General features: G+C 38.8%; 2 protein-coding genes and 1 long non-coding RNA gene across 4 annotated transcripts in view; 2 read left to right on the plus strand and 1 right to left on the minus strand.

Moving 5' to 3' along the window:
- sostdc1a (sclerostin domain containing 1a) lies at positions 1-3,121 on the plus strand. Its single transcript, XM_061674814.1, has 2 exons — positions 1-202; positions 2,654-3,121. The coding sequence occupies exons 1-2, from the start codon at positions 1-3 to the stop codon at positions 3,106-3,108; spliced, it is 657 nt and encodes a 218-aa protein (XP_061530798.1). The 3' UTR covers positions 3,109-3,121.
- On the minus strand, positions 144-6,965 carry LOC133401617 (uncharacterized). Its single transcript, XR_009768448.1, has 3 exons — positions 6,589-6,965; positions 2,146-2,307; positions 144-246 (listed from the first exon to the last, which is right to left on the minus strand). It is a non-coding gene; the product is annotated as an uncharacterized LOC133401617 (long non-coding RNA).
- Positions 6,183-15,494, plus strand: part of crppa (CDP-L-ribitol pyrophosphorylase A) — a 27,719-nt gene continuing 18,407 nt past the window's right edge. Inside the window, exons 1-6 of one of the 2 annotated variants that reach the window (XM_061674811.1) lie at positions 6,183-6,893; positions 8,109-8,391; positions 8,754-8,903; positions 10,808-10,912; positions 10,991-11,036; positions 12,802-12,899. In XM_061674811.1, coding sequence (XP_061530795.1) covers positions 6,646-6,893; positions 8,109-8,391; positions 8,754-8,903; positions 10,808-10,912; positions 10,991-11,036; positions 12,802-12,899 — 930 coding nt within the window. In that variant the 5' untranslated portion in view covers positions 6,183-6,645. The remainder of the gene's footprint in view (positions 6,894-8,108; positions 8,392-8,753; positions 8,904-10,807; positions 10,913-10,990; positions 11,037-12,801; positions 12,900-15,494) is intronic. The other variant, XM_061674812.1, reaches the window with a different exon arrangement.

The raw sequence follows: 15,494 nt of genomic DNA on the forward strand, positions 1-15,494 counted from the left end.
ATGCACCAAGAGTCCTTCTCACACTCGCTGGTTTTACTTTGTATCCTCCTGAGGAGCAGCCAGGCCCTCCACAACGACGCCACGGAGCATGCAGGCAGTCTCTTACCCCATGCGGGCCCACCGCAGGAAGACGTGAAGCCGGGAAACGTGTCCCTGAACCGGGCGCGGGCCGGCGGGAGAGCAGCAGGACGGGACGGAGGCGGTAAGACAAAGCACGGGAGAACCAGGGTGGCTTTGATGTGACTCCTAAATTGAATAGAATTTTCATTTATTTATTTAGTCATTTTTCGATAACTTGTATTGTTTTGGTTTGCATGTGTCTTTGCACAGAGGAGCTTCATTTCATGGATGATATGGTTACTAAGAGTCAATGGGGGCAAGAGTACTCACACTCTGTACTTAAGTACAAATGCAGATATTCTGGTAAAGGTAGAAATACTTCTTCAACTCCTTTACCTAAATAAAACGGTAAAGACTGAAATGTACTTAATAAGAGCAAAAGTAAAAACACAATTTTACTGTAAATTGCATAAAATACCTGTTTTAAAAATATTTGATGTTATTAACTCCAGAGTGGGCCACATTTCATTTTGAAAACTGACAGATGGGCCAGTTAACATTTTTTTTATAAAATACAAAAATGAAAAAATATTTATGTTTTTCTAAAATATTTAAAATAGTTTTGTTTTTTAAATAACAATTTGTTCCAATGTTCTTTTATTATATATATTATTTATAATTCACGTAATAAAACTAATACAAAAATGTTGACTATATATGTAAAATGGCTGCTTTTACAAATGTTTTATTAAATTACGTACTGTATAATAAAATAATTAGATAAATTAATAAAAATTAATAGCAGTAGTAACACTTAGACAAGTATTGTCGAGTATACGTGTTGATTAGTCTTGCTTCATTGATGAGGTTTAAAAAAAAAGGAAAAAACTGTTCAAATGTGTATGCAAAATAAATTGTTTAAATAATTCATTGTAATTGTTTTATTTTATTATTCATAATTAATTTAATCCTAATGAATAATTTCATAAAATAAATGCAAAAATGCTCGATGTACTTACTGTATATACTGTATATTTTAAATTGTTACTGTTTAATAATAATTAATTCTCATTTGTAGTCTATTATTTACAATTCATGATTAACCAAATACAAAAATGTTTAATGTACATGCAAAATATATATTTTTTAATAGAATTAATTTCTATTGTTTAATTAATTACCATTAATTTTAAAAAAAATACAAAAATGTTAATGTATATGTAGAATTGTTGATTTCAACCATATTTCTATTTTCAAGAAATCAATTAACCAATGATTCAATGTGGAAAATTAATAAATACATTGGAAGTAAATAAATTAAAGTAAAAAAATGGCTAAAATAATCCAACATACATGACAGGATTTTTGATAATTTAAATTATCGGTGGGCCGGATTAACTAGCAACTAATAACCAGATTAACTAACGTTTAAATCAATTTCATTTGACAAAATTGAGATCATTTGACTCTTACATCTATATGAAAGCTGATCATAGTATACTGTACTGTAAATAATCATACAGCCTATTGCCAAACATGTACAGTATAAAAAAACTATAATACAAAAAAGTGAATAAGTTAAAAAATAAAAATATTATATATATCTTTAATTATAAAAAGCCTTCACAGTCATAGCATAAGATACACCTGCACAATCGAATACATGCTTCTGCCTTTACAAACTCACTTTTGATTGACACTGTCAGACAGGTGCTAATATGATTTTTGTAGGGGGGGTTTCTAATATTTTGACCCTTTATTGTAGCTAGATAAGGGTTGCCAAAAACAGGAGACAGTCAACAGAGCCTGAAGTAGTACAGGATTATACTTTTTTTCATTTTTATTTTTTATTTTTGGAGTAGTATTGCGGACTAACACATTATTATTATTATTATTATTATTATTATGAGGAGCATTTGTGGCCTGTCAAATATTCCTGGGAAGTTTTCTATTCCATGAATTCAGACCATGAGCCCTGCTACTTTAAATAATTTGGGCATTTATAGATGGAATATAAGTGTAAAAAAAAATAAAATAAAAAATAAATAAAAATTAAAAAAAAAAAGAGAGAAAAAGAAGTCCTACTTGACGTCAGCCGTTCAGGGATGACAGCTCCCGTCGTGAAGTCATTCTCTCCATTCATCAAACACTGTCACGGAGCGGCAGCCATTGTCAGGGAGGCGTGTGATGTTATGAATGGATGCCGGTTTGAGTTACAGCAGGGGACAATCTGCAGCCTCCAGCGAACTTGAAGAAAAAGGGAAAAAAATTACATTACATTTACCGTTTGATTTAATACCTCAACTTTTAGGGCTTTTAACTGTATACCGAGTGTTTGGACTAAGCAGTTTGGGGGTCCTGTGCCCTAATTGATGGCCTCGACTGGGGGTAAAACGATAAATAACTGTACTTTTAGGAGTATGGTATTTGTAGATTGTAAGCCAAACAGCATCAGTCACCAAGAAAAAGTCAATGCTAGGCTACGCTTGTTTACAAACGATGCTAGTCTACCATGACCCTGAATGTGTGACATCATGGTGAGTTGTCGTATTGCGGCTATTTATTGAGCTGAGTTGTGGGTATGTTCCCTCAGAGCGAAGCCAGATGGGCTGCAGAGAACTGAGGTCCACCAAGTACATCTCTGACGGCCACTGTACCAGCATCCACCCCATTAAGGAGCTGGTGTGCGCCGGCGAGTGTCTCCCGACTCAGATGCTTCACAACTGGATTGGCGGCGCCCAACTGTCCAGAAAGTTCTGGACTCGCCGCAGCACCGGTATCAGCACCAGCCCAGACTGGCGTTGCGTTAACGACAAAACCCGTACTCAGCGCATCCAGCTGCAGTGCCACGACGGTAGCATCAGAACCTACAAAATCACCGTGGTGACCTCATGTAAATGCAAGAGGTTCTCCAGGCAGCACAACCAGTCAGGACACAAGTTGGGGGTTCTGACGCCACCCCAGACGCAGATCCTGCACAATTCCAACAGCAGGAAGTCGCTGGGAAAGAAGCACATGAGCCAGAACTGGCACCAGACTGGACCATGAGGACTCCCAGTCTTTGAGACCATTTCATCTTGCTTGTAAATAATAGGCAGGGGCGTACTTCATGGTGGCAGAATGCAAGTGATTACCACTGTCCTGAACTGAAAACCACAACAAAAACTTGTTGCGTTTGCACCACCAGAAATTCTACGAAAGGTTTATGGTTTTGTTTGATTTCCTTTATATAAAAAAAAAAAAAAAAAAAAATGTCATGAATACCTAGTTTTCTTGTGACGTCACCCACCTCTGGACACGCCTGCAGTGGCCATGTTGGGGGTCAACGCATTGTTTTGTTCCAGTAGCTTTGGAGTTTTTGAATAGACAAATTCGATAGGAGACGTCAAAAAAACGCTGAATTACTGTGCAGTGTTTTGCTATCAAAATAAGGGTGGGAGGGATAAAATCTCTCTCATTTCACCATTAACTGGCACTAATTAATAATAATGAATCAGGGCGAGAAGACAGAACATTTGTCAAGGAAAAGATAGCAATTGTGGCTTTAACAACACAGCAGAGCCAACCTCACAATCATACCCAGTCCATACATCTGTGTTTGTTCTGAACACGAGGGTAAGCTTTAATGCTTAGTAACGTAAGAAAACGCATGTTACATACTGTACATATAGTACATGTCTCCATTTCCGATGTTTACATTTTAGTTCAGTAAGCTACTCTTAAGTAAACGCAGATTCATAAAATACATATCTTACATTGGCTATTGGTCCACTGTTGCCGTGGTATTATATTAAACATACATACAAACAGAAATAGAAATGGAGCGTTATGTGGTCGGCGGAATGGACGCTGACTCCTACTATGCTAACCGCTATCTAGCCTTGAGGCTAATGTCATGTAATGTTAGGCAAGGTTTTTCCGGACTTAGCTGAAGTATGCCAAGCTGTCAACTATTCCAGGTCATTAAGCGAAGTCTCATTTTTTTCCACTTGTCTTTGCACAAAGTTATGCAGGGAGAGATGTTTGAATTTTGAAGGATTGTAGTTGTTCAAGGCGTCCACTTTGTCATCGTGTCGTATCTTTTCCACTCAATTCAAGGTTTCTCTATACTCTGTCAGCTTTTTAGCCCTCAGATCAGCACATCTATTGCAAGTGGAAAATATCTAACAGATGATATTAAATGATGACGGTCATACACAAAAAAAACAAAAAACCAAAAACAAAAAAAATGAACACAAGGCGGTCTACGACTGTATTATTTCCATTTCAAGCCTGCATCTGGATCCAACATGGTCCACCAACAAATACCGATCGTGTGAGCAAAAACTAGCTATAATTTTACAGAGAAGCTTGCAAGCCGTAATAGCCACTTTCGAAGAGACAGACTTGTAAACAAACCTCCATCACCAGGTCTGGAGAAGACATTTTCTCACAGGTACAGTATGTTGAAAATGTTTGCTTGGGTTGTTTCAGCATAGGAGCACATCCGTACTATTAATCCGAGCAACAGAAAACTTAATTAGCCAGTTCCTTAATGATCATTTTACTATGCCGGAATTTTCATCACATCTATTTTTGAATCAACTTAGTCTACCGGTTGAAATGCAAATTACGGACGGCTTTCCATCTCACTTTACCTAATGTAATGTCTTCTTTTCAATTCACACTTCACACGTCCAAACTACAGTGCTAAAGAAGGCTAAAATCATCCTTCAAGCCATCCCACCCTCCCCCATTTTCGCAATGGCTCTGCCTTGGTCAAATGACACAGAAGATTCTGTTTACTAGTGGTGCCATCGGAGATTGCTAAAGCTTCTGCCACCTGAAAGTACATGCGACATCTTGGTGAAAAAGGTCTATCTGGATTACATCTCTCAATGGGCTGGACTTGATTTATGCCAAACTTGAGGAGATATAAAGACTTCTTTGCCATTTTTATAATGTGAACAAACATTGTATTGAGACTGGATGTGAACAATGCATGTCCAATGTAGCCATGTAGCTTTGCTAAAGTTTTTTGTTTGTTTGTTTTTGTTTTATGTGACCATGTCCAACACCAGCAAACAGCACCAAGCAGCTTTAAATAGGGTTGCATTATTCCTGGAATTTTCAAAGATGGAAACCTTTCATGAGAATTAACACGGATTTATGGAAATAAACAAGAAATTTACCAAATTGAAGGTTGGCTCTTAATAAGAAACTTAAACAGAGTTGGGGGGAAAATGAAAATATAAATTTAATATGAAAATGTGTATATTTATGCTTGCCTATATTTATCCTTTCCATGAAATTACCCTCAATAACATTGAATCCCCATAAATTCCCAATAATTCCCATGAAATGTTTCCATTGTGTAATATCTCCTAAATTCCTCATCCGGCAACTTTTCGGAAATTTCCAAACCCCACCCATTTGTAACTCTAGCTTTAAGCCATACTTGTGTAAATTGTGTACGCTTACATAAATAAGTCAAATTACTTTGTTTTCCTTTTTTGCATTTTTCTTTTATTTCTGTGCCCATGTGTATAAAAATAATGATGAAATATATTCTATTTGGCTCTAATATGTAGAAAGGCTTCACCAATAAAGTTTTAAATCCCATAAAGTGAGAGTCAAACAAGTTTAATATCACAAACACAAATGTGATACTTTCCAAATAGGGAAAAAGAAAGCAAAATTAACTATTTTTGGTCCACTGTCGTCATTATTGTTAATGTCACCAGTAAGAGACAAGTATTCCATCATCTCATGATACTACAGTTGTGCATAATGCTCCAAATATGAATGTAGAAAGTAAAATTAACTTTAATTTGTTCATTGTCATCATTATTGTTAATATCACCAATAAGAGACAAGTGAGATGATATAACATCTCCCGAGACTGCAGTTGTGATAGTGAAGTACATGTTTAAAAAAAATAATAATTAAAAAAACGTTCTATCGTCAAGCGAGACTATAGCTGTACATATTATTCGAAATAGGAATGTAGAATGTAAAATTAACTTTTTTTTTTGGTCCACTGTTGTCATTTTTGTCAAAGCTAAAAGAAAGCGGTTCTATCCTATCGCGAGATGTGCGTAATACAGGCTCGCTGGAATCTCGCGACAATATCGAACAAGCCTCTTTCTGTTTATAAAGCTCGCTGAAATCACTCAATTTTAAGCGGAAATAATAATGTGTTACTGTTATTAACTACATTTTGTAGTTAACTCATACCCAAAAAAAATGTTTAGTTTATTTCTAGAGCACTAGAAATATTTTTGATCGTGGTGGCTCGAAGATTTACATTATTTTGTGATCATATCATGGGGAATTGTCGTTGTATTTTATTACCAGAATACAGTTTACAAAATAAAAAATGTGTTTACATAGTTAAATATGAAACAGAGAGACTCCTGCGAGATACATATAAAGTACTGTACTTGTACTATGAGATATCAAACGCGTATTGTTTTGAATGTCTTAGGCGGAAGTAAAATGTTGAGCTGAAATGTAATATACAAAATCGTCCAAGTTAGTGATACTTACCTCTTCTATCAAATGGGACTTTTCGGGATTGGAGTGTCGTGACATTCCACCAAGTAGATGATGGACCCGCCCCACGTCGACATGTCAAGCGAGGACCCAGCAAGGCCCGCGAATCCTGGGACTTTCCTAGCCAGCCAATGCGGGAAGAGCGGCCACGCGCAGGCCAGAGTTGGCGTGGACTTCCCAGTCTTTGTGGTTCTCCCTGCCGGTGGCAGCGGAGAGAGGACCGGACTGCAGACACCCAAACAGTTTTGCTTGTTACTGGGTCGACCGCTTATAAGCTACACCATTCAGGCTTTTGAGAGGTATTGTCACACTTTTAATTGGGAAACATTGTTCGTATGTCGGCGTTTTAAACGGTGTAAGTCAAGCCAGCGGTTCAGTAGCTGACAATGCTAAACGTCATGATAGCATCATAGATATACAAGATACGCCAGGGTGTTGTAGCCTCCTGGCTAACACCTGCCTACTTGGCGGCCATGTTGGGGAGGTCGACATTCCTATCAAAGGCAATGCATGGACATTGAAGTTAAATCGTAACTTGCTTATTTCGCAACCGATTTTCATAAGGTTTACTTTTTTTTGTCAACGCCAAAGCATATTCTATCAATACATGACATTTTTTTTTAATGTCCCCAAAATATTTTTACCTGTGAAAGGTTACTCCCAGTTCCCATAATTATACGTAATTATAAGGCGCTGTATGCAACTGTATGCACCACAAAAACCTGCATTCATTCTTTTGTTTTCTTGCCATTCACACACACTACCTATTCATATCTGAAGGAGGCATATGCATTTTCACTCTTTAAAACAGTTCCCAGCTGTTTTAACATGTCCGTGGCTTGCTTTTGTCAAAATAGCGCGAGGAGCAAGAATTATAGACACATTTTTACACCAAGTCAGCTTTACAGATGCCACATCTGCTCTGCATTTGGTAAATATGCATACTGCTACACTAAATTGACTTTTATTTATTTATTTATTTTAAAGGAGGCATTTAATTTAATGTGTCCAAGTGGACAATGAATTTGGCCAATAATTGGTGCATGTTGCCTTATTAGAGAGAGATTCCATTACATTGTGGATGCAACATTTCATCACCAAGCCACTAAAATACATTTTTCAGTTACCTACGCACAAGCCTTTACTGTATGCCTGTTACGAAGCCCCATGAGTCACACAATTTAAGAACAAGTTTATTTTTCCGCCAGATGGCATCCCAGTAGCTTGAAACAAACGGACACTGGAAACTCGTACCCAACGTAACCTTTCCACTGGAAATTCTCAATGCGTTGCCATGCACATGGTCCTTTGGAAGCGCCATCTGACGTCACCGCCGCCTTGGGCACGGCGCCGTGACAGCAAACACCCACGGCGTTCTATTGTCGCCCTTCACAGCACATAGACAATGAATGGTTTCGTCGACAGTGCGCAGCGCCCTGCTAAGCGCGGTGTGAAAAAGCCCATAGCCTCTAAAAACGGACCAGTGACTACTGAGCAATGGCGTCTCCTCGCAGGGTATCATGGATCCGCAGCATTGTGGTTGTCGTGGCCAAAGAAAACATGGACCTGATGGCGGCCATCATTGGGCGCTTCCGGCACGACAAGGTCCGGGTGGTGCCGGGTGGCTCCACGCGTCACAGGTCCATTTGCAACGGCGTCATGGCTCTGGGTGAGGTAGAGGAGGAGGAGGCAGAAGAGGAGAAGGAGAACAAGGTGGTCATCATTCATGACGCCGTGCGACCTTTTGTTGAGGAGGACCTACTGTATCGGGTAACCATGGCTGCCCAGGAACATGGAGTGAGTATAATAATAATGTAGAAATCACAACCGTCATGTAGTGTGCAACGTGAACGCAATAGTGAAAATTGAGCAATTGTAGTTATGTTAATATGCACAGTTAATAATCATGTCTGAAAACAAATATTTTTTTACTATTATAATAATGGTGGCCACACAAAAGTCAACGCAGCCATTAGTGTTTAAACTGCTGGCAACAAAAGTGAGTACACACCTATGTGAAAATGGTCAAATTGGGCCTACATTACACTGTAGCAAAGTGTCATATATGGAGTCAAAAGTCCTGTATGTAACGACAACAAAACTGAGTCAACTTGCCTTCTGTTGCCGATTGCCGTCCACGTACTGTTCCCCTCCCTCAGGCTTCGGGGGCCATCCGACCGCTCGTCTCCACGGTGATCGCCACCACATCGGAGGGCTTCCTTGACCACTCGCTGGAGCGAGCCAAGTACAGAGCCAGCGAGATGCCTCAGGCCTTCATGTACAGCATCATCCAGAGAGCCTACAAGAGGGTATGCTAGACTAGGAACACGCTAGGCGAGGACGACACCAGGGTTTGGTGGCCAAAGTCGTATGCCTCAATTAATTAACCTACTCTTAATTATTGTGTTGTAAGTTAATTTTATTGATATAGCGTTTCACACAGAGAGGACTCAAAGTGCTTCACATGGTTAAAATACAAAATATCTTTTTTAATTCATTGTAAATAATAAAATAAAATATTTGATATATGATTAAATATTTAACGTAATGGAAATGAAAGGTCTAGCACAGGGGTAGGAAAATTATGACATTTCATCAGTTTCCATCAAATGTATTTGTTTAAATTCATCTTATTAATTTGGAGTAAATGAAAACAACAATACAGATACATCATTCTTATTTATTTTATTAAATAATCAGTTAATTATGAATAGTGAAATTAAACTTGAGAATGGATTTTTATTATTATTATTATTAATTACATACACATTTTTCTTTTTTAACCACATCTGCAAATGACCTAGCTCACGAGTGAGCAAAATGTGTATGTAAAATATTTATTCATTTTCTACATTCTACAAACACATGTACTTAATTTGTACACATATAAATAATTCTTGTATTTCAAAATACTCATAAATAAAATAATTCTCATTATTTAATTGTATCATTCATGATTGTTCATTTGACCTTTTATAATTAATTAGCACATTATTTGGTGAGATAAATGAATCCACAAAATAAATACATATATTTAAATATACCCATGCTAAAGGGGCAAAAAATTCTTAAATGAATGCCACAAATATTACAGGAGTCTTAATCTTGAAAACGCTTGGTGCGCCGCAGTTAAGGAAGGAGCAGGCCGCTTTTGGCCCCTGGGCCGTCCTCTGCCCTCCTCTGGACGAGACGGACTTGTATCCTCCTTGGTGGAGGTAAAAAGTAGACTTTTTAGAAACGTGGGAAAATATCCTTCCTGGTCAAGAGAAGTAAAGGATGTGGTGCTTGCTGCCAATGATGATGTTTTCTTTGTGTTCCTCTGATGACGACAGCAGGATGAAAGGCGCCAGTTTAGCGAGACGCTCTGGTGAAATATCAGCAGACACATTTTCAAGAGTGTTTTCACAAGACAACAGGATGATGCATGAGCAGACATCAATTCTCCGCTTGCAAACAGCTTCTTTGATGTGCTTTATTCATCTTTCCTTTTTATGTGACGCAGTGTTTTGCGTGTGCAACTTAATGGGCATTAAGCATTTGGCTAGGCTTCTCTTTTGGCTCGGTCATTTTTACACAACAAGCCCCCGTTTATCGCGAGGGATACAGTCTAGACCACAGGTGTCAAACTCAAGACCCGGGGGCCAAATTTGGCCCGCCAACTCATTTTATGTTGCCTGCGAAAGTAAATCAAGTTGACACAGATGATTCTTGCTCAAATTCTCCTATATAATAAATAGTATTGTTGAGCTATTGCAAGCATTTTCTGTTTACAGTAACTAAGTTGAACAAACTATTACCCTTGACTTCTGATTTCAAAACTAGGTATCCATCAATTTGTTGTGTGTATGTAATAGTATTATGAGGTGACTAAACAGTTATATGGTTTCACAGTCAACGGCCCTCTGAGGGAAACCGTGACAAAAATGAGTTTGATACACCTGGTCTAGACTCACCCGCGATAGGTGAAATTACTTTTCTGGGTTATAGTTTCAAGCCTTCCGCAGGATTTAAACTTTTTAAACTACAGGGGTGCCCCGACTACATAGATGGGCTAATGGAAACCATTGGAGACCTTGAAACAAGTTCTACTTTAATGCACACGGATCAGCATGGCATACAACCGTACTCACAGGCATACACATTCTATCTGCTCTGTGGGAACGACGACTAGTACTAGAGTTTTCGTTATGATGTCGTCACTTATCCTCCTCAGTGCACCGAGGCCGACTTTGACTTTGGTACCGAGTGTCTCCATCTGGTGCTGCAGTACTGTGGCACAAACGCCAAGCTCATCGAGGGCCCGCCCACGTTGTGGAAGGTGACTTGCTCACATTGGTTCCCACGTTACTGTACTGAATTGCTGATGGGTAAATTGGTTCAATTTGATGTACTCCAGGTCACCTACAAAAGGGATTTGGCTGCTGCAGAGTCAGTCATTAAAGGTGAGCTACGTACCCTCAACATATATTGTATGGTTCCTGTCTATCAATGTTGATTAAAAAATATATAGAGTATAGATTTCAAGGATGTTTCCATTGAATGTTGCCCATCCACGTAGAATGTCAGAAAAATACTGAATCTCCATTGATTGTAATTGTAATTTCTAAAATCTATTGGGAAACTTATCCAGTGAAAATAAATCTTTACATGGTGGATGAAACGAGATCTGATATCCTGGCAGGAATGATAAATTAGCTCTCCTTTGACTTTTTAGTCTCAATGTTTGACGTTGTTGAATCAGTTGGGATTAAAAACCAAAATATTTCATTTTCTCTGGACTAATAAAAGTGGAATTGGACAATTTAAAATATGCAAAAACGTCATTGAGCTTTTTGGTGTCTTTTGAGAAGTACGTCACCCATTCAAATTATTTTTTTTTTTTCCTAAAGATAGATTACATATTATAAGTGCATACTGGATAAAATGCATTTTCCTGCATGAATGGTGTGTCCCAAATTGAATATATTAAAGAGGTCAAATATTTTATTATTCCATTCCCTCACCAAATGAGAATCAATAAGAGAATCGATAAGGAATCGGATCCATAAGCAGTATTGATAATGGAATCAGAGTTCCTTGATTCTTATCAATTCCCATTCCTATTGTCTATGCAGGGTCATTTCAAACCACATATAATCCAGATTTCAACCACATTTCAGTTCATGTAATCTAAGTAACATGGCAACGGCGGGATATAAATACTCATACTCTGCATTGTTTCTAATGGCCAAAGTTAAAAAATAAATAAATCAATAAAATAAACTTGTTCTGTGGGTATGAAGGGTAATGTCAAACCACATTTAATCCAGATTTCAGTTCAATAAAAAAAAAAAATTACCATACAATTTATAAACAACATGAAGTCGAAGATCATGTATGTAAACACAATAAATCATCAATAGTTGTCGGCCATCTTGCAATTTTAACTGCATGCAATCTGTATTTGATCCATGGAAGTTTGATTTTAACATCCAAAATACGATTTAATACATAAACAGCGTAGTCATTGACTCATTCGCGTTCGTATTTTACAATGAACAAACACCGGCTCCTAAACGTGATTGTTAATGGTAATAATGATTAAACACTCTGACATGAGCAGTGCTTGCTTTCTTTGGGCCAGATGTACGAGTGGAACCATCTCAGAGGGTCACACAGGGTGCGAAATGATCTGAATACAAGAGAGAACACCTGTGGCAACAATCAGCTGTTTGATGGTGAAAACACCAACGCGGCTACGATTTCTGCAGTGGAAGAGTGTGTCGCAAAGTTCTCACCTTTGTCAATGTGATGAAGTGTGGAGCCTTTTTGTGTTTGTGTCAGATTTCTTTACATTGAAACCCCCCTAGTCATGATTCGCTCTTCCCGAATTCACCTGCAATAGTACCTTGACAACTGAGAGTTCAACCTGTTCTGTGACCAAACTCGAAACTTTTATGTCAAAGCAATTTTCCTCATTGAAAATAATTGAAATTCCATTAATTAGTTCCAGCCCCCCAAATGATACCACAATTATTTTGTTGCATGATTTTAATGAAGAGAACCAGAAAATTTCTTTTACATCAGATTTTGGCTTGCAACTCAAAGCAAAATAGCTACCAACCGTCAGCTCATAACTCTGGATTTGCATTTTTGGACCCAACAACTTTGATAACCCCTGGTTTACTGAACTCATGTTGTCTGTCTTGTTGCGTCCTTTCCTTCCAGACACATTATCTCGGTCGGCCTGCATCATCACAGGTGGATGTTCGCATGCTAGGATGCTGGCCGACTCCCTCTACAAGGCCTTTTGTAACCTAGAAATGGTATGTAAAATGGTAGCCATTAACATGTCTGTGTCGCAGGCACCAGTCTATTTTCCTACGTACTATGAGCATCAATGAGCGCATGTTAATATGAGCGGCATCTGGGTGGTCCGCTGGAGAAACAACCGGCCTGTCTGTGGTCAAACATGTAATGAAGTGTGTCTGTATGCATGCAGGAGAGCAGATGGCCGTCACATTTGTCGAACCGCGGCACTATTGTTTGATTAATTGTGGTGTGTGCGGCCTTCGTAGCCTACCAGCTCATGTTACGACCTAGCAGATAGAGGTGGGGGATTCCAGTCACATGATTTGACTCGAGTTGGACTAAAGTTGCCAATTTTAGGACTTGGAACTTGCTGGCCTATAACTTATGAGTGACTCAACCTGACTTGGACTTGGTATTCCTGAGTCGACCTTTTGTCAGTTTTGTCTGTTTACGTTTGAAAATCCGCATTTTCAACTCAGCCTACAGCAATTATTCGAATAACTACAATAATTAAATTGTAAAATCTCTGCCTCGAAGCTTCTCAATGATCATTTTTCCACATGGACTTATGTTACTGCAGACTCACGTTGGAAAAAGTGTAAAAGAATGAGAATGTCCAATGTTTCACATCATTTCACACCTTAAATAGAACTGACAACAGCATGTCTACCATCGTTAGCTAATTTAATATAGCTTACCACCACTAGTTAGAACGTGTTGTAATGCCCCCCACAAGTGGTCAAGGATAAACACAGCCGCCAGTGCACTTTCAATCGCTGTACTGAACAAACATTAACAAACTAAACACAGAATAAGCACATTTATACACTACCAGCACGGCTACAACTGATGCCCAGGGTTAGGGTCAATGCGCAGACTGGCTAACGCTTTGCCAGTTAACAATCAGATGCTAACCTGAGCTTACAACAGCATACTTCACACTCTCATTCGCTAACTCCCACATCACTCACCAGGCCAGGCCCCGCCTGTTAAAGCCACACACATAAGTCACAGATACGACAAGAGTACAACATGAAGATGGCGACCCCAAGTGAACAAAAATAATACCTGCACCTCACATACATATTGTATTGTTATTGTTGTTTAATGCAATTACTGGAATGATCGGTAGAATAATCGATTCTAAAAATGTTCGATAGCCCCAGCCCTAGACTCGACTCGACTGTGACTTGAACTACATGACTTGACGAGATTTACCTGTATACATGTGAAAATCTGTATTTTTCCATTTGTTTTGTTTGGAAAGAAAGTCAAACTGAATTTAATCCAGATTTGATTCAGATTGCAATTGAATTTTAATATAGAAAATCCCAGCAAAGATACCGGGTTCTTAGTGGCTAATGTGCAAATATATGTTGTACTGAAGATTGTATAACTTAATTTATGACTTGCTTAACCCAAGTAATGTCTTGATCCACAGTAACTTGCTTGAAACTTGAAGGTCAAGACTTGAGAGTGACTTATTACTTGCACATACTGTATGTGACTTACTCTCATTTCTGCTATCAGATGATGTTGGGGCACATCTGTAGACCATCCACAGACCTGTAATGTTCACGGTGTACGTAACTCCGTCCCATCCCGTTTATGTTATGGCGTACAAATTACATGCACAAAGTCAGGTTTCTTAGACCAGTTGACCACCGCTGCAATTACGTGATCCCAACACGCATCCGTCCTTAGCGCCTTTCAAGCCTCTCCAAGCCTTTCATCCGCTCATGTCAGGCGGCCTGGATAGGGTCCCAGAAGTAGATTGGGGTCAGCGGCGTCTGATTGGAGACATTCCCGCCTACGCTCAGGTGCCTGGTGGGGCCAAATGTTTCTCCCGTTTTTTTTTGTTTTTTTTTTTTGGGAGATGGACTGACACTTTTGAGGAGGGAGCGGTGAAAGCTGAGAGGGAAAAGCGGAAGAATTAACTTCCGCTGTTGGAAAATAGACGCATTCACCATGATGATTGGATTTCCGTGGCTGGAAGTTATTTCAAGTATCAAGTCAAGAGGGTACATGGTGCCTGCAGATCATTCAAAAGTTTCCAAAATCAAGGCCTTAATTATCCTTAAAATGTACACTAGATCCTTAAATCTGCTGTTCAGGAGGTCTTAGAAGGGTCTGGGATGTCATTGTTTTTTGGCAGCATCAACAATGGGTCAGAATGTGTGGCCTCGAGAGAGGAACAAGAGTGAAATCATGTTGGACTTCTTCTTTTGTGCCCAACCTACACACAGTCCATTCCTAATCCTTCAAATCCATAATGGTTTTCACTTTGATTGTGTTATCTTTCAGAACTAATTAGGATTTCTGACATGTTTGACTTTCCAAATGTAACACTTCTAACCACTGAGTATTATTCTACAAGTGAGAATGACTGTGTGGCCATGCCAGATGCTGAGTGGTTTTGTCTGTTTGTATTTGCCGCTGAGTGTTAAGATGAAGGAGCAGATTTAACCGACATATCCTCTCCTCTCCTCTCCTCACGTGCTTCTTATGCCAAGGCCAAACGAAACGGTCAAAACTAAACTAAACTTAGTTTCGTGTTGTGCCTTTTACTTCACTGACAGTGTGTTTGTCATTGATTGGTGCATCTACTG

The sequence above is a fragment of the Phycodurus eques genome, chromosome 4, assembly GCF_024500275.1.
Source record: "Phycodurus eques isolate BA_2022a chromosome 4, UOR_Pequ_1.1, whole genome shotgun sequence".
NCBI classification, from domain to species: domain Eukaryota; kingdom Metazoa; phylum Chordata; class Actinopteri; order Syngnathiformes; family Syngnathidae; genus Phycodurus; species Phycodurus eques.

Excerpts from the sequence above, each read along its gene's own strand:
- sostdc1a (XM_061674814.1), top strand. The coding sequence starts at position 1 with ATGCACCAAGAGTCCTTCTCACACTCGCTGGTTTTACTTTGTATCCTC. Across the intron at positions 203-2,653 it reads AGCAGGACGGGACGGAGGCG|AGCGAAGCCAGATGGGCTGC; the intron begins GTAAGACAAAGC and ends ATGTTCCCTCAG.